A 23,675-nucleotide genomic window follows, 5' to 3' on the forward strand; every position below is an offset into this window, starting at 1 on the left:
CCAAAAAATGCATACATTAACCATTGGTATACTGTATACCCTTGATTGTCTGGGAATACTGGGCTTGATAAATGTGTCTAAAGTGTCATCTCAGATTAGCCTCTGCACTGTGAACAGGCTAATAAGGGACAACACTTTCCACCTAGACTTTCAAAGAGACTTCATTTAAACAAAACTTAAACAAAAGCCGAAAGTGTCCTAAAGATAAGCCTGTGCGGATTACACAGGCTAATCTGGAATGACATTTTACCCAAATGCATTAAGCCCAGTTTTCCCAGAACGTGGCTTATACTCCACAAGCAGCACAGTTAATGTACAGGGGATGGGAGAAGCCACAGTGATGGTCCCAGCCCACCATGGCAGGGGCGCAGTCAATGTCCAGCTTCTTGGCTACTTTGTTCAGACCTGGAACTAAACGTTATATGAAAGTGAGAACAACTTTAACCATTTCCCGATCAGCAGCAAAGTAAAAATGTCTAAACGCCACTGCATAAAACCAGAACAGCCTGTCAGTAACTTGCAGCAAGATCAGGTGTTATGCTGTTTGCTGCTCATCAGTATCTTAGGGTCGGAAATAAGCCTTTAAAACTAAAATCTAATGAAAAAGGTCCTATTTTTATTTTTGATGTAACAACAATCACACCAAAATACTTATCTGAGCAGGAAAGAGTAATTTACAGTAATTTTTAATTTGTTTGCTAAGTTTTATTGTAAAGCAATTTTCAGCAGCATTTTAATGGTATAATGGAGGTCAGTTCACAATTTTTCACTTTGTGGATGTTTTATTTTAAAAAAAGTCTCTTCTAATTAAAATCCATTATAAGTGTAAAGTGTCAACCCTGATTAGCCAGTGTGGACGTCACAGGCTAATCTGGGACGATACTTTACATACATGTATTAAGCCCTGTTTTCCCTGGCTCATATGCACTTACTCTTCAGATGGACAGTTCCAGCAGGTAACATGGTTGGCAGGAACATCTCCACGTTGCCGTGAGCGTTTCTAGGCACCTTGCCCTGCAAACAGAATGCTAGAATGGTGAAACTTATTACAAACATATGAACCAGCATGTCAATTTACTGACCTCCATATTTTCAACACAAACGTAGTTGTGGCCCCTTTCCATACAAACACTAGAGCTTTGTCACAGACATGACGTATAACCCCACATGCCGCAATGACACAGACTAATTTGCATGCTGTCTTCACAAAACAAGAGAATCTAATTTTTGGCGATTTTTAAGAATTATTATGCCATTATCATTTATAGTCATTTTTGACCTTTGAACTCAAAGTGTGACCTCGAACTTGGAGATATCGACACAATTCTTTTTTGAAACACACCGTCCAATGATGGTGAACAAATGATTTTAAAATGGCACAATGAACAACATAGTTATGGCCCGGAAAAGCTCATTTATGGCCATTTTTGACCTTTAAACTCAGTGTGACCTTGACCTTGGAGATATCTACCTAATTCTTTTGCGCGACAAACCGTCCAATGCTGCTGAACAAATGTGCCAAATGATTTGAAAATCTCACAATGAACGACATAGTTATGGCCTGGACAAGCTCAGTTATGGCCATTTTTGACCTTTGAGCTCAAAGTGTGACCTTGACCTTGGAGAAATCAACTTAATTCTTTCGTGCAACACACTGTCCAGTGATGGTTGCCAAATGATTTTAAAATTTCACAATGTATGACATATTTATGGCCTGGACAAGCTCATTTATGACCTTTTTTGACCTTTGAACTCAAAGTGTGACCTTGACCTTGGAGAAATCAACGTATTTCTTTCATGCGACACACCATCCAATGATGGTGAACACATGTGCTAAATGATTTTAAAATCTCACAATGAACGACATAGTTATGGCCCAGACAAGCTCATGTATGGCCATTTTTGACCTTTGAAGTCTAAGTGTGGCCTTAACCTTTGAGATATCGACGTAATTCTTTCTCGAGACACACCGTCCAATTATGGTGAACCAATGTGCCAAATGATTTTAAAATCTCACTATGAACAACATAGTTATTGCCCTGACAAGATTTTGGAAAAGACTGACGGACCGAAAAAGTGATTCCTATATAGCCCCCATTACCAATGGGGGTATAAAAATCCCAGAAGCTAAAATAATAATTTCCTTAAAAGGACTGAAACTTTACAAACATATAAATGGCCATGTGGAATTACACATCTGCATCTTTCAGTTCAGACATTTTCTACCCACCTTGAGCTATGGGCCTGTTTTAAGCAAAACAAATTATATTTTAAGCTCACCTAAGCACAACGTGCTCATGGTGAGCTTTTGTGATCGCTTTTTGTCCGTCGTCCGTTGTGTGTTGTGCGGCATCAACATTTGCCTTTTTAACTCTCTAGAGGCCACATTTATTGTCCAGTCTTAATGAAATTTGGTCAGAAGATTGGTTTCAATGATATCTAGGATGAGTTCGAAAATGGTTACGTTTGCTTGAAAAACATGGCTGCCAAAGGCGGGGCATTTTTCCTTATATGGCTATATACGGCAATAGTAAAATCTTGTTAACACTCTAGAGGCCACAGTTATTGTCTGATCTTCATAAAACTTAGTCAGAAGATTCATCCCAATAATATCTTGGACGAGTTCGAAAATGATGCCGGTTGGTTGAAAAACATGGCCGCCAGGGGGTGGGGCATTTTTCCTTATATGGCTATAGTAAAACCTTGTTAACACTCTAGAGGCCACATTTATTTTCCGATCTTCATGAAACTTGCTCAGAAGATTTGTCCCACTGATATCTTGAATGAGTTCATAAATGGTAACCATTGCTTGAACAGGGCTGTCAATTGTTCCAAATTTGAAATCCGGAAAATTAGGCCGTAGGATGAAGGGAAGAGAGGGCGCAACCCCCCTAGCCCTACCTTATTGTTCTTTTTTTATAGTCTTTCTAGGTGCAATTTCTGGTGAGTACAATGCGAAATATTATAAACCAAACCATCCGTAACACCGCAGGTGTATTTGTCATTCTAAACAAATGATATTGAGAACTTTGAAATTAAATAAAAATCTACAAACCAGCGTATCCGAAAACGACTGTCCGAAAACATGTTGCGATACATCATTTGCAAATGAAATAAAATATGCATATCGTTTGACTGCAGAAAATGAAAACCAGTAACCAGTAACCTAGCAAATACGCAGTCACTATATAATTTGATTAACATATTTTTAACTTAGCCAGTTACTGCTCATGTCAGTGCCAGCCGCTTACCAATCAGAAATCAATAAATAAAATCGGTACCAGGCGCAAATGTCCCGAATGCCGATGATGCTATAACAATATTCGTTCTGAAATGATCCCGCACTAAAAGAATTTTGTCCCTACCCCCACCCGCCTTAAACAAACTCATTGGATTTACATTCACCTCAAAATAAACCCTGGACGGCTCAAATCCGGATTTCCGTAATAATCCGGAAAATTGACACCCCTGTAAAAATGAAAAACATGGCTGCCAAGGGGCGGGGCATTTTTCCTTATATGGCTATATATGGCTATAGTAAAATCTTGTTAACACTCTAGAGGCCACATTTATTGTCCAATCATCATGAAACTTGGTCAGAAGATTCATCCCAATATTATCTTGGACGAGTTCGAAAATGATGCCGGTTGGTTTAAAAACATGGCCGCCAGGGGGCTGGGCATTTTTCCTTTTATGGCTATAGTAAAACCTTGTTAACACTCTTGAGGCCACATTTATTGTCCAATCTTGATGAAATATGGTCAGAAGATTTGTCTTAATAATACCTTGGATGAGTTCGAAAATGGTTACCTTTGCTTGAAAAACATGGCCGCCAAGGGGCAGGGCATTTTTCCTTATATGGCTATATAAGGCTATAGTAAACTCTTGTTAACACTCTAGAGGCCACATTTATAGTCAGATCTTCATGAAACTTGGTCAGAAGATTCATCCCAATAATATCTTGGACGAGTTCAAAAATGATGCCAGTTGGTTGAAAAACATGGCCATTACGGGGGCGGGGCTATTTTCCTTATATGGATTTAGTAAAACCTTGTTAACACACTAGAGGTCACATTTATTTTCCCGATCATCATGAAACTTAGAAGATTTGTCCTAATGATATCTTGGATGAGTTCGAAAATGGTTTTGGTTGCTTAAAAACAAGGCGACCGGGGGCGGGGCATTTTTCCTTAAATGGCTATATATGGCTATAGTAAAACCTTGTTAACACATTAGAGGCCACATTTATTGTCCAATCTTCATGAATTTGGTCAGAAGATTGGTCTCAATGATATCTTGGATGAGTTCGAAAATAATTATGTTTGCTTGAAAAACATGGCTTCCAAGGGGCGGGTCATTTTTCCTAATATGGCTATAGTAAAATCTTGTCAACACTCTAGAGTCCACATTTACTGTCCGATCTTCATGAAACTTGGTCAGAAGATTCATCCTTATAATATCTTAAAAGAGTTCAAAAATGATGCCGGTTGGTTGAAAAACATGGCTGCCAGGGGGCGGGGCATTTTTCCTTATATGGCTATAGTAAAACCTTGTTAACACTCTAGAGGCCACATTTATTTTCCGATCTTCGTGAAACTTGGTCAGAAGATTTGTCCCAATGATATCTTGTTATCTCAGGTGAGCGACTTTGGGCCTTTCAGGCCCTCTTGTTTACTTGTGTCGCGTATCATAAAAAAGTATTGCTGCTTACGGGTGTTAAACAGTATGTGAACTCGCGCATCTCCATAATTTCATTTTTTTCCCACATACTAGTAAGTGGAGTTTTTAGACAAAAGAGAAATGTGGAGGCACTTATATCCTATAAACACAATTATAGTTTAAGTATGTAGGTGAGTATTTAGCACAATCATGACCCTGTTCAATATGCCATTCTATTTAAGCTGTTCTCTGTGAAAAGGGGGTTTACAGCATGTGCGTAAAGTGTTGTCCCAGATTAGCCTGTGCAGTCCTCACAGGCTAATCAGGGACGACACTTTAAGTCTAAACTTGATTTTTGCTAAGAAGAGACTTTCTTGAAATGAAAAATATCATTAAAGCGGAAAGTATCGTCCCTGATAAGCCTGTGCAGACTGCACAGGCTTATCTGGGACAACACTTTATGCACATGTATTAATCCCCTTTTTCACAGAGCACGGCTCATTTATATTAGTTGGTGAAAACAATTTTTTGCAATTTTATACGTAAAAGTTATATACTTACCCTTTCCCACTCAAACCAAAGTGAAAATGGCTATACGCAACCAGCATAAAACCAGAACAGTCTATGAGTAACTCTAGGTCTGTTCAGGTTTACTCTGTTTGCTGCCAATCAGTATCTAAGGGTTGAAAATGTAGGCTTTAAACTTTGAATCTAGTGACAAAAGGACTTAATTTATTTAATTCATTTTTCTAAGGGACTAGAAACTAGTGTATGTGATTGGAACATGGTTAAACCCTTATTCTACCACGGCACATGACTTGTGTTCTATATACAAAGAAGGAAAACTACTGTTGGTTATTACCCCGATATACCAACGGTTGTTTAAAGTGACGTCACTTTGATTGTCCGCGCACTGTTTATGAATGAAGACGACGTCATTTGATTTTAATTGTTGTGATGACGTCACGTTTTCGCGGAAAAGTGGAGGACGTTCGGTTAATATACTTCTCATGTATAACCTTTAAATCACAGATAACTTATTAATGAAATCTTATTAATGAGGGCTACGCCCTCGTGGTTTAATTTCCTACGCATCAGAACTCCATACCGTTGGTTATTACCGCAATAACCAACGGTTACCCTTCGATTATTTCTAAATTATACTGACATCAACAGCAGGTGGAGGGATGTAGACTTCAGTCTGCCACTTTCCAAACAGCTCCAGATCCTTTGCCTCTGGGTCTTCCTTCGGCTTGTTCTGTCATCATTATAGTATATGCATAAATAATGCATCCTTTTCTGAAGGCTCATACACAGATGAAATGCATATAACTGCTATTCAATGCTTATAATTATAACCAAAATTACAATAATGTTCTCTAATTTTTATATCCAAAGATATTAAGGGTTGCCGTGGCATAGTGGATATGGTGTCTGCCTAGCGACCGGGGGGTAATGGGTTTGATTCCTACTGTGGGAGGGTTCTTAAGATCTCCAACATAGACAACAAGTGCTGGTTCTAGTCCCAGGAAATGGTCACGAGAGCATTTCAAATAAGCCTAAGGCTTTTATGCAATCGAGCTTTAATAAATAGGTTTAAACTAATATCAAAAGAGCAACAACAGACTTCTATACACTAACCTACAAATTAACTCTTTCAGTGCTGGAACCGAATTTTGAAGGCCTTTGCGAACCGTTTGGATCCAGATGAGATGCCACACAACGTGGCGTCTCATCAGGATCCAAACTGTTTGCTATTCTGATAGTATTCTTTGAAAAAAATGAAGAAAATGCTAATTTGAGAAATTCAGCAGACAACATTTTAGCAGACAACAAATTTCCCAGCATGCAAAGGATTAAGTTACCTATTTTGCCTAGGTTCAAAGGCAGGTAACTGCTTGCACTTCTACATAGTATAAACAACATATCTATGAAGTTTTGATGCACAAAAGACCGCGAGACAAGTTCAAGACACAAAGTAACCATGAACAATGATGTAAGTATAAACAATTTGCTGAGTTTTAAGGCACATAACTATGAAAAGAATTTCGCAACATACACAATTCACAGTGGTAAACTAAAATTATTTCTTTTTGTATATAGCAATAGCTATTTTGCAATTACTATAAACAAATGTAACTTATAATATATTTTTGTTTTTCTGTACTCCTTGTTACATCAAAATATCAATGATTTAAAAATGGTTATTCACTGTTTCAAACAATGAAAAATATCAGTCAAAATTTTGGATAATTTTCACTTTTTTCGCATAAAGCATTAAATAAAAAGATAATTTGTTGGTTTCAGAGGATCATTGATTTTTGTCCACTGATGATCGAAGAAAGTAAAAAGTTTCATGAGTGGATGTACCACACTTAACCCTTTCAGTGCGGGAACCGAATTTTGAAGGCCTTTGCAAACAGTTTGGATCCAGATGAGATGCCACAAAACGTGGCGTCTCATCAGGATCCAAACTGTTTGCTATTCTGATAGTATTCTTTTAAAAAAAATCGAAGAAAATGCTAATTTTAGAAATTCAGCAGACAACATTTTAGCAGACAACAAATTTCCCAGCATGCAAAGGGTTAAATATTTTTATTTCTCTGATTACCATTGGAGAATAGAATTTGATAGTGTACTAAACAAATATCCTCTGTGTGAAAATAAACGGAACGTTTCTCAATATCCGGCTTTCGTGAACATATGGTCAGAACATTTTCTTTATAACATAAGTATTTGACGATTCAGAAAGAGGGTATTAACATTAAGCCATGCAATCAAAAATATTTACAAAAAGATCTCGAATGGTCATATTTACCCATTTTGGCCTTGACTTGACAAACTTGTACGGTTCCTCTCCAAGCCTTGCAGACCGACCCTCTTTCAGCCAATTTTCTCTGGAATGCAGCTGAAAAATGAATTATTTAATGTACAACAAAGTTGTGTATGATTGAAAACAATTTCTGAAAATTTTACTCGGAAAGTCATTTAAAAAATATTACGGATGTGTATGTTTTTCTAGGTTTGTTGTCAAACGACTCTGTGCAAGAAGTATAGATGCCTTTTGATTGTATCACATTTAATCTTTGCTGCTGATCTGTTTCATTGCGCTACAAGATTAAAACGACATTTTTTCTAAACTACCTATGCTATCTTTTTAGAAACTTCATTCACATGCATATTTCAGTGACATTCATAAATCATCGCAATGTTATCAAAAATGTTCATAGTGTCGGGCAAGAATGACATATTGTAAGAACCAGTATCAAAGATTTGCTGTACAAATGCTGACATTTGAAAAATAATGGAGATAAAAGAAAACTTGGCAAAAACATGAACCCAGATTTTGAACATTAAATCTTATTCAATTTTAATAATCTCAAGTCCAAGGGCCGCAATTTCAGCAAAATTCGCATCATAAAACTAGATTTTTTGAGTGAAAACCATTGTTCTATTCATAGTAACAGTGGCTATGACCCAAATTTCCCCCAATGTACTCCCATATAACTTAAGGCATGCATTTTAGTATAAAACCTCCATCTTAACTCAAGTAATTGAGCAGAAACTTGAACGCATCATGTAATCTAGCTGGTTATCAAACTGGGCAGAGATAGTATGCCCAAAAAACAGCATCACCAAGTTTCAAGATGAACAGATTAAAAAACTATTTGAAATATTGAGCGGACATTGTTCCCCTGGACGCCGCCCTCCGGCCAGCCCATCTGCCAAAGGTGTTCTCATAAAATGCCCCATTTTTCAAAGGTTGTATAAACAAGAGCTGTCACCATAGGATGACATTTGCCCCCTATAAACGCTTTGATAGAAGTTATTAGCATTTTTCGAAACCTAAACGCAGATTTAGAAACCCTAAACGCGGACCCCGAGTTCAAGGTCAAGGTCACAGGGGTCAAATTTTTTGTGCGTATGGAAAGGCCTTGTCCATTTACACATGCATACCAAATATGAAGGTTATATCTGAAGGGACATAGAAGATAAGAGCATTTTTCGAAACCTAAACACAGATTTTGAAACCTAAACGCGGATCCTAAGTTCAAGGTCAAGGTCACAGGGGTAAAAATTTGTGTGCGTATGGAAAGGCCTTGTCCATTTACACATGCATACCAAATATGAAGGTTATATCTGAAGGGACATAGAAGTTATGAGCATCTTTCGAAACCTAAACGTAGATTTCGAAACCTAAACGCGGACCCTAAGTTCAAGGTCAAGGTCACAGGGGTCAAATTTTTTGTGCATATGGAAAGGCCTTGTCCATTTACACATGCATACCAAATAGGAAGGTTATATTCGAAGGGACATAGAAGTTAAGAGTATTTTCTGAAACCTAAACACAGATTTTGAAACCTAAACTCGGACCCTAAGTGCAAGGTCAAGGTCACAGGGGTCAAAATTTGTGTGCGTATGGAAAGGCCTTGTCCATATACACGTACATGCCAAATATGAAATTGCTATCTGAAGCAACATAGAAGTTATGAGCATTTTTCAAAACCTAAACGCAAAGTGTGACGCACAGACGGACCAACAGTCCGAACACTACATGCCCTTCTTCGGGGGCATAAAAAACTTTATCACCAAGTTTCAAGATGAACCTATTAAGAAACTATTAGAAAAATTGATCGGACATTGTTCCCCTGAACGCCCCACTCCTTCCAGCCCATCTGCCAAAAGTTGTTCTCAGAAAATGCCCCATTTTTCAAAAGGGTGTATAAAAAGATATTAACCCTTTCCAACTCAGAAGCAAAGTCAAAATGGCTATGTGCATTATCATAAAACCAGAACAGCCTGCAAGTAACTCGAAGTCTGTTCAGGTTTTATGCTGTTTGCTGCTCATCAGTATCTAAGGATTGAAAATAAAGCCTTTAAAATATGAATCTAGTAAGAAAAGGTATTTCATGAGATTTAACTTTCTGAGGGACTACAAATGCGTCAAAATACGTATCTAAGAGAGGAAAGATTAAACAGTTTTTTTTCTATTTTCTATGGCACATTTAACATTTATGTTTATGTACTTAAATGTACATAACTTACCACATGTACACACTCCCTTGCATAGATCGGTTCCCCCCTTATGTAGCCCACTGGTATTGCAGTGTCCGGGTAGATGGCCTCAAACTTCAACAGGTGTCGTTGCAGAATATATCTGCAATCAAATGAAGGGCAATATGTTAAATTACTTCTGAAATATTGTGATAGAAATTTAGAGATATAAGTGGTGTCGTCCCACAAAGTTTTTGCAATACTGTGTACCACTTTTTCAATTTTTCTTATAGGGCAAAGCTACAATCATGACTGGAAAGAGATACAAATAATGTATACCAACTTCAATTATTATATCTTAAGACCTTTCAAGTGTTTTCTCTGTTTTTGCACACAGATAACAGAGGGACAAACAGAGGAAGAGACTAACACGGAGACACATGGCAAAGCTTTACTTCCATGAGTATCACAAGCTTCAGGATAGTATTTTTTGTTCTTCGTAAGACATTTTAATATTAAGTTTAGTTTCATTTTGTAAGTGACCAAACCATTAACCGTTAGTGAAAAACGAAATGTTGTGCTTATTCCCCAAAGTACACAGAGTTTCATCACTATACTTTAAGAAATCACACAATTCCCAAATAGAATGGATGGTTTCCCACATACAATGGATAGTTCCCTACATACAATGGATGGTTCCCAACATACAGTTGAGGGTTCTCCACCTAAAATGGATGGTTCTCCACATAAAATGGAAGGTTTCCCGCATACGCATACAATGGATGGTTTCCCACATACAATGGGGTTACTCACATACAATGAGTGGTTCCCCACATACAATGGATGGTACCCTCATACAAAAGGTTTTCCACATCCAATGTTTGGTTCCCCACATGCAATTGATGGTTCCCAACATACAATTGATGGTTCCTCAGATACAATGGATGGTTCTCCACATACTATGGATGGTTCTCTACATACAATGGATGGTCCCCAACATACAATGGTTGGTTCCCCACATACAATGGGTAGTTCCCCACATACTATGATGGTCCCTCACACACAATAGATGGTTCTCAACATACAATGAATGGTTCCCCACTTAAAATGGATGGTTCCCTACATACAAAGGATGGTCACCCACATACAATGGATAGTTCCATGGATTTTTTTCTTTCTTAGAAAACTGCTGTTTTTCAGAAATACAAGAAGTTTGCAACTCAAATTTTAACAGTTTAAGTAAGTTCACGACTCTAATTTACACCATTAAAAAAAGTTTGGGACACATTTTTTTCACAATTTTTAGCAGTTTCCCACATTTCACAAAATCTGGGGGCCAAGGCTGCTTCATAAAGACTGAAAAAAGCCCTAGTTTCACCACATACAATGGGTGGTTCTTCAAAGCCCCAACGCTGGTAGGCAGTGGCTGCTGCTGCAGACTGGCCGCCATGTCACGGTCCTCTGCCTCGTCCGTCCGTCTGTCCGCACACGCGTACGGTCGCAGGGTCTCCTCCCACCAGCCAGGGTCTGTACGGAGCTTCCTGGTCTCTGTCAGCCACTGACCAGCGTAACGTGCAGTGATGTCCTTGATGTGGCAAGCTGTGAAGGATTTATTGTGAGTGTTGAAAGAAAATGAAACAACAGGGCCATGATGGCCCTTAAGCCTCATCTGAGTTTAAGGTATATTAATTTTTGAAGAGTTGATCTGGATATCTATATTTTACTCCTTCCTGACCTAGCTTCAATTTTAGCATTGATTTTGTCAAGGTAATATTCGGACAAATTTTCATCAAGATTTAGTCATAACGATTGCTGTTAAAGTGGTAACGAGGTTTTTCTAACATTTGACCTGGTGAAATAGTTTTTAGGCGCAAGTAACTAGGCCTATATATTATCAAGACAAACATTCTTACAAAGTTTCATTAAGATTGAGTCTAACATCTGGCTTCTACTTACAGAGTAGTAACAAAGTTTCCTAAAAATGCAACTGCTGACCTTGTATTTAAACACATGTGACCTAGATTCATATTTGGCGTAGATAATGTCAAGATAAACATTCTTACTGGTCACCATAATGAAATGGATATGGTGTCCGCCTAGCGGCTGGGAGGTCAAGGGTTTAATCCCCACTTAGGGAGCTTACTTAAGATCTCCCCTAAAGGCACAAAGTACTTGTTCTAGGCCCAGAAAGAGGACTCAAGAGCATTTCAAATAAGAAGTAAGTACTTTCACTGCAATCAAGCTAAAATAATTAGGTTTAAACTAAACTAAACTAAACATAACTAAACTAAGTTTTATTAATATTAGTCATAAATGTGGCCTCTAAAGTGATGACAAGATTTTTCTAAGCTTTGACATTGAGACCTAGAATTTAATGACTATGTTTCAAAGTTAGTCTTGATATAGACAAGATAAACAATTCTGAGTAAACTTCTTCACAATGCCAGACATAGGGTGGTCAAAGAGAACACATTCTGTGTTTCACTGTAGCTTACCTTGTGTGATACCTATCACATAGCAGAGTGGCTTTGTAGCTTTGTTCTCCAACTCATACGGCTTCCTCACCGTCAGGTCCTCACCATCAATGCCTGAGGTGAAACATCAAAGCACTGAGGGCAATAAAAGACTGGTGTTCAGAAAATAAATAAAACAAACATATACAACTTCACAAATATTCTATCAACAAAACAAGATGCCTTTGTGAAACACAATGTCCCCCTATATGACGTTTGACCTTGTAGGATGACCTTGACCTTGACCCTTAACCACTCAAAATGTGCAGCTCCATGAGATACACATGCATTTCAAATATAAAATTGCTAGCTTCAATATTGCAGAAGTGACATTACATGAGCAATTTTGACCCATATATTTGACCTCGAAGGATGACCTTGACCTTTCACCACTAAAAATGTGCAGCTTCATGAGCTACACATGCATGCCAAATATCAAGTTGTTATCTTCAATATTGCAAAAGTATTCATAAAATTAGCGATTTGGGCCACATATATTTGACTTCTGACCTTGAAGGATGACCTTGACCTTGACCTTTCACCACTCAAAATGTGCAGCTTCATGAGATACACATGCATGCCAAATATCAAGTTGCTATCTTCAATATTGCAAAAGAACTCATAAAATGAGCGATTTTGGCCACATATATTTGACATCTGACCTTGAAGGATGACCTTGACCTTGACCTTTCACCACTCAAAATGTGCAGCTCCATGAGATACACATGCATGCCAAATATCAAGTTGCTATCTTGAATATTGAAATACTGCAAAAGTGTACATTAAATGAGCGATTTTGACCCATATATTTGACCTTTGACCTTGAAGGATGACCTTGACCTTGACTTTTCACCACTCAAAATGTGCAGCTCCATGAGATACATATGCATGCCAAATATCAAGTTGCTATCTTCAATATTGCAAAAGTTATTGCAAATGTTAAAGTTGGCGCAAACCAACCAACCAACCAACAGACCAACCAACAGACCAACAGACAGGGCAAAAACAATATGTCCCCCACTACTATAGTGGGGGACATAAAAATTGTTTGATTTCAGAAATGTTGTTTTAATAATGAAGGATAATCAAAATGTACCCTTTTTAAGTTTTAATGCAAATTGGAGGTTTGTTACAAAATTGACTAAGTCCCAAACAAAGCTTTATCAGCAATTTTTAAAGGCAAATTACCGAGGAAAGTGTAGATCACACTGAATGAAAAGCATAGACTGCACAAACTAATCTGAGACGACACTTGACACACGTGCATTAAGGCCTATTTTTCTGCAGCTTGGCTCAATTAATGATTTCATGACCAGGTTTTGACATCTGACCAACCAACCAACTTTTATTTTCAAAGAAATACACCCATCACTTCTTCAAATGGGGTCATAAATTTGATATATTGCACAGTTAAAAACATGGATTCGGCTTACATATCCACTTCTTTTCTTTGTCCAGGAAAACTTCTATCCAATGGTCAGAGCCTGAAAAAATAGAATATCATCGAAACACTTATATGAATTATCTGTCTAACTGCTATTAATACTGTATGAACAGGGTACAACAATTGTTCTAGCAAGGGAAGGCCCTTAAAATGTTTAGAATATAGTTCTACCAATCAATTATTGCTCACCAAATCAATCAAATAATAGAACAAACAAGAGATGTGTTTGTCAGAAACACAATGCCCCCTATGGCGCCGCTTTTAAATCAAATTTCAATATATCATTTGGCAGGTTTATAAATTATCTCCCTTTTAAAGCTTATTACTTCCCTTGGATTGTATTTTTTGACTTTTGACCATGAAGGATGACCTTGACCTTCAAATTTCACCACTCAAAATGTGCAGCTTTGAAACATACACATGCATGCCAAATATCAAGTTGCTATCTTCAATATTGCAAAAGTTATGGGCAATGTTAAAGTTTTTGGACTGACGGACAGACTGACGGACAGTTCAACTGCTATATGTTACCCTACTGGGGGCATAAAAATACATGCATGTGAATAATACATTACAAGGCATACAGGTACAGATGAACTTGATTGTTGTTACTTCATGCCAAAATAATAAATTTTCCCAGATTTAATTGTCAGCTTCGAGTTCTTAGCACTGACAAAATTTATTTAGAATTGTACATTTGAGATTCCATCATTGCTTCAACCATAAACACTCCTCAAAAGATTGTAGAATCATTGATTCAACCATAAACACTCATCAAAAGATTGAAGCATCATTTCTTCAACCATAAACACTCATCAAAGGATTGAAGCATCATTGCTTCAACCATAAACACTCATTAAAGGCTTGAAGCTTCATTGCTTCAACCATAAACACTCATTAAAGGATTGAAGCATCATTGGTTTAAACATAAACAATCAAAGGATTGAAGCATTATTGCTTCAACCATAAACACTAATCAATGGATTGAAGCATCATTGCTTCAAACATAAACACTCATCAAAAGATTGGAGCAACCATGCTTCAACCATAAGCACTCATCTAAGGATTGAAGCATCATTGCTTCAACCATAAGCACGCATCAAAAGATTGAAGCATCATTGCTTCAACCATAAGCAGTCATCAAAAGACTGAAGCATTATTGCTTCAACCATAAGCACTCATCAAAGGATTGAAGCATCATTGCTTCAACCATAAGCACTCATCAAAGAATTGAAGCATCATTGCTTCAACCATAAGCACTCATCAAAGGATTGAAGCATAATTGCTTGGACCATAAACACTCATTAAAGAATTGAAGCATAATTGCTTAAACCATAAGCACTCATAAAAGGATTGAAGAATCATTGCTTCAGCCATGAGCACTCATCAAAAGATTGAAGCATCATTGCTTCAGCCATGAGCACTCATCAAAAGATTGAAGCATCATTGCTTCAGCCATGAGCACTCATCAAAAGATTGAAGCATCATTGCTTCAGCCATGAGCACTCATCAAAAGATTGAAGCATCATTGCTTCAGCCATGAGCAATCATCAAAGGATTGAAGCATCATTGCTTCAACCATAAGCACTCATCAAAAGATTGAAGCATCATTGCATCAACAATAAACACTCCTAATGATGGTATGTGCATTGTACGTACGCTCATTGTCCTCCAACTCATTGTCTGTAGACAATACACGTCTGTTTTTAGAAACAGGTGCTTTCCGCTTCAACTTTTTACTATTTTTTAGAATGCTGTCTTCTTCAAAGTCACTGTCTGCAGACCTGAGAAGAGATAAAATAAGAGCCACGCTCTGGGAAAAACTGTATTTAATGCATGTGCGTCACGTGTTGTCCCATATAAGCTTTTGCATTCAATACAGGCTAATTAGGGACGACACTTTCTGCTTTTATGATATTTTTGGTATAAAGGAAGTAGCTTCTAAATAAAAATTCTTTAAAGGCGGAAAGTGTACTACACAAAAGCATCCACAAATTATAAATAGCTTAAAAAGATACACAAGATGCCCTGTTTGACAAGATTGTTTGTTATTATTTAATAAGGTGCACCATGGTTATGTTTAATCTTTGACCTCTACGTGTTACTTTGACCTAAACCCAAACGACACAGGACTGGCTACCTACTTGTTCTCTTAAAATGAGGAACATTTGCGTTAAATCCAAACCACAAGATGAATGATGAAGTTGCAGTCTGGACAAGCTGTGTTATGCCCAGATTGGATGTTTGACCATTGTGTAACTTTGACCTTTGAGCTAGGGAAAATGGTCTTAGAAGGAAAAACAAACTCCACAGGGTCAACTAGTGTGGTAATTATTTTAGAATTGCATGATGATGAAGCAGCGCCTCAACCATCAGTACAATACTTTATAATAATTGTACCTTTAACGACTTATTGTGACCTTGACCTTTCATCTAGGATCTAACACGTCACACGACATCTCACCAAGGTGAACATAACTGGAAAGTTATTTTACAGCTGCATGATAAATGAAAAGTTACAGTTTGAAATTGACAACTTAATGTGACCTTGACCTTTGTAGTAGAAAGACGGTTGTTACACATGACATGCCGTCTCCTCAAGGTGGGCTTTTGTGTTTTGATGTTGTAAAATTGCATGATGACTACATTACAGTCCCCATAAGCTTTATAATTGCCAATTGACAACAGACATATGAGTCGCGTTCTGAGAAAACTGGGCATAATGCATGTGCGTAAAGTGTTGTCCCAGATTAGCCTGTGCAGTCCGCACAGGCTAATCTGGGACGACACTTTACGCACATGCATTAGGGACGACACTTTACGCTTTTATGGCATTTTTAGTTTCAAGGAAGTCCCTCCTTACCGAAAATCAAGTTTAGGCGGAAAGTGTCGTCCCTGATTAGCCTGTGCGTACTGCACAGGCTAATCTAGGATGACACTTTATGCACATGCATGAAGCCCAGTTTTCTCAAAACAAGGCTTATATAATCATGAACTCAACCTTTGTGGTAGGGAAATGAGTGTTTTGATCAATAACCGTCTCCTCATGGTAATATTTGTGGGAAGTTATTTTGCATGTATGCGCATACACTCGATCATAATGAAAGTAATATAGAGCTTTCCACAACAGGGTTGTCATATTCCAATCCCCCGTCAATAGGCTACAAAACTTTTGCTCCAAGTGAGTTTGATATCCAAATACAAGACTAGATTTTCAGATCAGTTAGCCTTTTAATGTTCTCAAATTGTTTTGATGCATATATCATATTGTTTGTCACAGTACCCAATATTGTGTGTGGCTATGAGGTTAATATTTTCTATGAAACTCTTATTCAGTGCCCCAGATAAGCTGCGTATCTGCGTCTTTCACCCTATTAAAATGTTTAAAAACGCAAAGAAATACAATATCATGCGTATTGAAAACGCAACATATTTGACTTTTACGCAAATTCGTCAAATTTGATGCGTACCATAGCTTCGATCGAAAATGCTTTGCTTATTTTCTGTATTTTCTCTTTGGAATTATTTTCGTAACGCGGCGACGCTTTTATTCAGAAAGCGCCTGGATGACGGAGCAGGAAATCAGTCAAAGTTATTTAAACGCTCTGCGGACTAGATTTCATAACTTAATTAAAGCGTTTACGACGACATACATGCGTTTTCAATCTGATTTAATCTGTCGCTCATTGTGCATGTATTTGTAAAGCGTCTGTTCTTTCAGTTTCTACTACAATGCGAAATAAAAATGTCTAAGAGAGGTCGAAAGACATCCGCAATTGTTGCTCCAAAATATCAGTCGATCGCAAACTTTTTGAACCAAGAAAGCAAGAGCCAATAAATGCCGAATCATTCGTGTTAACATTTTTTTTTAAGTTTAAAGTTTATATTATGGACTGTTTCAAGGGTTAAAGATGTTATGAAACATCTGTTTATTAAAGTTAATTATTTTTTATTAAAAATTTATTGAATCAATACAAGTGTGCAGCTTCAACAGATGTAAAGCAGAAATGATTATAAGGTATGCAATTTTATAACTAAGTTCACCCTATTTCAAGAATAAAATCACCCTATTTTTCAAAATCAATGGGTGAAAACCCTATTTCCCAAAAAATTATCTGGGGCACTGCTCTTATTACATCAGAGAATGGGAAAAAAGCTTGATAATTGCAATTAACTTGGAGAAAAAACATGTCTGGTAAAACTGACTGTGAAAAAAATAAAACTGAAGGGGGACTTTAAAGTTAATAAGGGTGGCCTGAATTTGTCAGCCGGTAGCCCAGACTGCCCTGCAGGGAGGGTGCCTTTAACAGATTTTTACAACCTGCAAAAGTGCACTTGACAAAATAAAAATAAAATTAAATTGTAGCAAAATTTTGCCAAGAGAGAAACAGTTTCAACGACAAAGTTTATCATACATCTCTGATGAGGATGTCTCTGTCTTCTTCCTCCTTTTCTTTTTCTGGGCAGGCGGAGTTTTTTCACCATCAGCAGTTTTCTTCTTACTAGTGCTAGTCTCTGCAACTTTTTTCTTTGACTCTGTGGTAGCAGTGGACACTTTCTTTGCTGGTTTGGCCTAAACAAAAATTATTAATATGGATCCAAACAAAACGATTTCTTTATGAAAGATACTGATAACCGAGACAGAATAATTTTGCCACGCCGTAAGATCAGCATAATTTCACAACCTTTTCAGACTTAATCACTGAAGGTACTTGTAAGATGTATTTTAATTCAATGAAATTCTGACAGTTACAGCAATACTGATTATCAAATAATTTAAAGGAGCTATGATTGAATAATGCACTGGAACAAGAGCTTTGTCACAGACGAACAGAAGACCCTTCCTGGTTAACCCTTTACCACTTAAAATACTTTTTTAACCCTTTACCACTTAAGATACTTATTTAACACTTTACCACTTAGATACTTATTTAACCCTTTACCACTTAGATACGTATTTAACCCTTTACCACTTAGATAAGTATTTAACCCTTTACCACTTAGATACTTATTTAACCCTTTACCACTAAGATACTTATTTTACCCTTTACCACTTAGATACTTATTTAACCCTTTACCACTTAGATACGTATTTTACCCTTTACCACTTAGATACGTATTTAACCCTTTTTCCCTTAGATATGTTTTTAACCCTTTACCACTTAGATACTTATTTAACCCTTTACCACTTAGATACGTATTTAACCCTTTACCACTTAGATAGGTATTTAACCCTTTACCACTTAGATACTTATTTAACCCTTTACCACTTAGATACGTATTTTACCCTTTACCACTTAGATACGTATTTAACCCTTTACCCCTTAGATATGTATTTAACCCTTTACCACTTTGATACGAATTTTACCCTTTACCACTTCGATACTTATTTAACCTTTTACCACTTAGATACATATTTTACCCTTTACCACTTAAGATACTTATTTAACCCTTTACCACTTAGATATATATTTAACCCTTTACCACTTAGATACTTATTTTTACACATGTGTAGTCCCTTAGAAATATTAAATTAAAGACCTGTTTTATGAGATTTAAGTTTTTAAGGCTTCATTTCCAACCCTGAGATACTGGTGAGCAGCAAAAAGCATAAAACCTGAACAGTCTGTGAGTTACTCGCAGGCTGTTCTGGTTTTATGCTGTTTGCACATAACCATTTTTACTTTGCTTCTGAGTGGGAAAGGGTTTAAGTTGTTGAGTACGAACAGAATAACTTAATGTTTCATTAACTAATTTAAGTACTTTTTATTTATGGCAGGATGCAGATCGTAGTTTTCAATTATTTCTGTTACCATAGTAACCTTTTTTTCTGGCTAAAAAAACACTGAAATAACATGCATGTTCAACATATGGCCCTGTATAATCAGTATCATCACCTAGCTTAAGTAAGTTTGAGTTGTAAAAGGATTCTGATTTTTTCCAATAATTTCTGTTACTGTAGAAACTACTTTTTTTTTACAAAAAGCCCTTGAAGTATCACGCTAATTCCTGTATGCCAAAGTTTCCCCCCAGACCAGATGAATTTTAGGCAAAGAGATTTTAAACTGTTTTGTTAATTCATTGTGAACACCATAACATGTTCTCCATCTTTACAGTTTAAACCTATTTATTTTAACTCAATTGCATCAAAAGCCTAAGCCTTATTTAAATGCTTTTAAGTCTGTTTCCTGGGTAGAACCAGTACTTGGTGTCTTTCCCTACCTTTGTGCTGGGATCCTTAAAGGTGAGGGGCTGCAGAGACATGACAAGCCTGGTGAGTAGACCAACCTCCCTCAGTAAGGCCACACATACCTGTAATGTGGGGGCACCAAATTAGATACGTATTTTGACGCATTTGTAGTCACTAAGAAAATTAAATTTAATTAAAGGCCTTTCTTACTAGTTCCAAGTTTACAAGGTTTCAGTTCCAACTTTTAGATACTGATGAGCAGCAAACAGTATAAAACCGGAACAGACTAGGAGTTACTCGCAGGCTGTTCTGGTTTTATCCTGTTTGCACATGGCCATTTTCACTCAGCTTCTAAGTGGGAAAGGGTTAAATAAAATAAAAATATATCACAATACATGTATGATATTTCATGAAAAAAAAACACACACACAAAGAAATGAATATAAAGAAAACAAGAGTGCCAAACTGTCACAAGATACGCCCGTTTGAAGGTTTTGGACAACTTGATAACTTTACCGTGACCCATATTTGAACTTGACCTACATATCATCTAGACACAACTTCTGACCAAATTTGATGTATATCAGATGAAAACTACTTAAATTAGAGAGCGGACACCATGCTAAATGCTTGAAATGCACTAAGTGACCTCGTGGTCTAGTTTTTGACCCGGCATGACCCATATTTGAACTTGACCTAGATACTGTCTAGACACAACTTCTGACCAAATTTGGTGAAGATTGAATGAAAACTACTCCAATTAGAGAGTGAACATCATGCTAAATCCTTGAAATGCACTAAGTGACCCTGTGACCTAGTTTTTGACCCGGCATGACCCATATTCGAACTTGACCTAGATATTGTCTAGATACAACTTCTGACAAAGTATGGTGATTATCGGATGAAAACTACTTCTATTACAGAGTGGACACCATGCTAAATGCTTGAAATGCACTAAGTGACCCTGTGACTTAGATTTTGACCCGGCATAACCCATATTTGAACTTGACCTAGATATTGTCTAGATAAAACTTCTGACCAAGTTTGGTGAAGATCCGATGAAAACTTTTTGAATTAGAGAGCGGAAACTGCTGTGGATGCTGCCCGCCCGCCCGCCTGCCCACCCGCCTGCCGCCAAGGTGAAACTATAATACTTCCCATTTTTTTAAACGGGCGAATAAAAATGAGTGAAAATCTATACCCTAATTTCTCCTCCTCATCCTGCTCTCCTAACAAATCTTATACTGAATCAACTTCACTGACGTCCATTATGTACATGTCATCCTCATTAGAATGACTTATGATATGGCTGAACATGCTCTCCTATAGCCAATCTTCTTGCTTCTGGTTTGGAAAAGATATGTTTTGAGGTTAAATGGTTGACTAAATAGTAGCGTCTCAGAAATTTTCTGTCGCAATCTTGTACACAACAATGAAAATGTTGAATTTCATGTCTGTCTTTGATGTGCCTGTTCAAAGTCCATCTTGCTTTAAATTGTTTCTCACATTTTTCCCACTTGAACATTTTGACAGATTTTCAGTAACAAGTCTAAAAGTTTAATTGAACAAATTGAAAGTTTCAGCCCTTTTACAGATTCTTGAGGCTCTATTCCATGGGTTTCTCATGCTTTTTATGCTTGACTGCATTCTATCTCTTCTCTCATATACAGGTGTCCCTTTGCGCCAATATTTTATAATCCCTTGTATAAACATTAGATGGATGAGCTAAACCATTTCACAGATGAGTTAACACAAACAATTGACTACTAAATACATCTCTGCGCCACTACTGTGTAACTCTATATGTGTTTTCAATACACAAGCTTCATTGTTACAAAATTCCTTTGTCCGATGAAAATGCTTGCACTTCTTCTGATTGGGTAGATAACCACATAATAGATTTCGAAATCTAAACGCGGACCCTAAGTTCAAGGTCAAGGTCACAGTGGTAAAAAATTTCATGTGCATGGAAAGGTCTTGTCCAGATACACATGCCTACCAAATATGAAAGCAATATCTGAAGGGACACATCAGGTATGAGGATTTTTCGAATCGCAGTCGCAAATTTCGAAACCTGACCGCTGACCTTAAGTTCAAGGTCAAGGTCACAGAGGTCAAACATTTTATGTGCATGGAAAGGTGTTGTCCAGATACACATGCATACCAAATATGAAAGCAATATCTGAAAGGACACCGAAGTTATGAGCCTTTTTCGAATCGCGGTCGCAGATTTCAAAACCTGAAAACTGGCCCCAAGTTCAAGGTCACAGAGGTAAAAATGTGTATGCCCATAGTGTTGTCCAGATATACATGCATACCAAATATGAAAGCAATATCTGAAGGGACACAGTAGATATGAGCCTTTTTCAAATCGCAGTTGCAGATTTAACAAGAATACATTCTGAACTGACATCATCTGAAGCTGCATTGTTTAGAAAGACGACTGTTTAAAAATATACTTTAAGACATAGTAACGATAAAGTTGACGAAATGCTGCATTTCTTTCGATGATATGAGAAAGAATTGAAAATTTCCTTGTGTATAAGCATAAAATCAATTTAAAAAATTGATTTTAGGTTGATGACAATGATAAACAGTTGCCTTTCTATAGTACCCATGCACAGTGAAAAACTCATGTACCTGTGGAAATCATGATTAGATTGAAGGAAAAATGAAACTTACCAATAAACATGTTGTTAAAAATAACTCATTTCAAAAATCGCGAAAAAAATAAACCCGATGAAAATATCGCAAAATAAAACTGGATAAAAATATTGCATAAAAATATTGCATGTGTTAATCGGTTGCATGTCTCCAATCAGACCTAACTGATATATAATCTATATACTACCTCTGACCAAGTTTGGTGAATTCAACTTGAACTAGAGCTTTGTCACTGAATGTGACTTATACCCCCATACCACTTTGACGCAGGATAAAAAGTTGTTTAAAAGTTTCGGATGAATACAATTTGAATTAGAGTCCGGACAAAGTGGCGCCGTTGAAAATGCACTAATTGACCCTATAACCTAGTTCTTGACCCGACATGACCCATATTCGAACTTGACCTAGATATCAACTAGATGCAACTACTGACCAAGTTTGGTAAAGATCGGATGAATACAATTTGAATAAGAGTCCGGACAAAGTGGCGCTGTTGAAAATGGACTAATTGACCCTATGACCTAGTTTTTTACCTGGCATGACCCATATTCGAACTTGGCCTAGATATCAACTAGATGCAACTACTGACCAAGTTTGGTGAAGATAAGATTTATACAATTTGAATTAGAGTCCGGACAAAGTAAAATGCACTAATTGACCCTTTGACCTAGTTTTTGACCCAGCATGACCCATATTCGGACTTGACCTAGATATCAACTAGATGCAACTACTGACCAAGTTTGGTGAAGATCGGATGAATACAATTTGAATTAGAGTCCGGACAAAGTGGCGCCGTTGAAAATGCACTAATTGACCCTATGACCTAGTTTTTGACCCGGCATGACCCATATTCGAACTTGGCCTATATATCAACTAGATGCAACTGCTGACCAAGTTTGGTGAAGATCGGATGAATACAATTTGAAATAGAGTCCGGACAAAGTGGCCCCTTTGAAAATGCACTTATTGACCCTATGACCTAGTTTTTGACCCGGCATGACCCATATTCGAACTTGGCCTAGATATCAACTAGATGCAACTGCTGACCAAGTTTGGTGAAGATCGGATGAATACAATTTGAATTAGAGTCCGGACAAAGTGATGCCTTCCGCCCGCCGCCCCGCCCGCCCGCCAAGGGGTTTCACATAATACGTCCCGTATTTTATACGGGCGTATAAAAATGTAGTTTTAAGATTACATTGTAACAAGA

At 37.3% G+C, this 23,675-nt stretch overlaps 1 protein-coding gene across 2 annotated transcripts in view; it reads right to left on the reverse strand.

The window, feature by feature from the left end:
* LOC127880502 (DNA repair protein complementing XP-C cells-like) overlaps window positions 1-23,675 on the reverse strand; it is a 42,957-nt gene that overhangs the window by 7,391 nt on the left and 11,891 nt on the right. For both annotated transcript variants that reach the window (XM_052427805.1, XM_052427806.1), the window contains 11 exons: window positions 19,834-19,923; window positions 18,027-18,184; window positions 15,271-15,395; window positions 13,601-13,651; window positions 12,150-12,242; window positions 11,040-11,253; window positions 9,706-9,817; window positions 7,478-7,567; window positions 5,828-5,917; window positions 933-1,014; window positions 318-411 (listed from right to left, as the gene is read on the reverse strand). In XM_052427805.1, coding sequence (XP_052283765.1) covers window positions 318-411; window positions 933-1,014; window positions 5,828-5,917; window positions 7,478-7,567; window positions 9,706-9,817; window positions 11,040-11,253; window positions 12,150-12,242; window positions 13,601-13,651; window positions 15,271-15,395; window positions 18,027-18,184; window positions 19,834-19,923 — 1,199 coding nt within the window. The remainder of the gene's footprint in view (window positions 1-317; window positions 412-932; window positions 1,015-5,827; window positions 5,918-7,477; window positions 7,568-9,705; window positions 9,818-11,039; window positions 11,254-12,149; window positions 12,243-13,600; window positions 13,652-15,270; window positions 15,396-18,026; window positions 18,185-19,833; window positions 19,924-23,675) is intronic.

Source organism: Dreissena polymorpha, chromosome 5 (genome assembly GCF_020536995.1).
Source record: "Dreissena polymorpha isolate Duluth1 chromosome 5, UMN_Dpol_1.0, whole genome shotgun sequence".
Taxonomy (NCBI): domain Eukaryota; kingdom Metazoa; phylum Mollusca; class Bivalvia; order Myida; family Dreissenidae; genus Dreissena; species Dreissena polymorpha.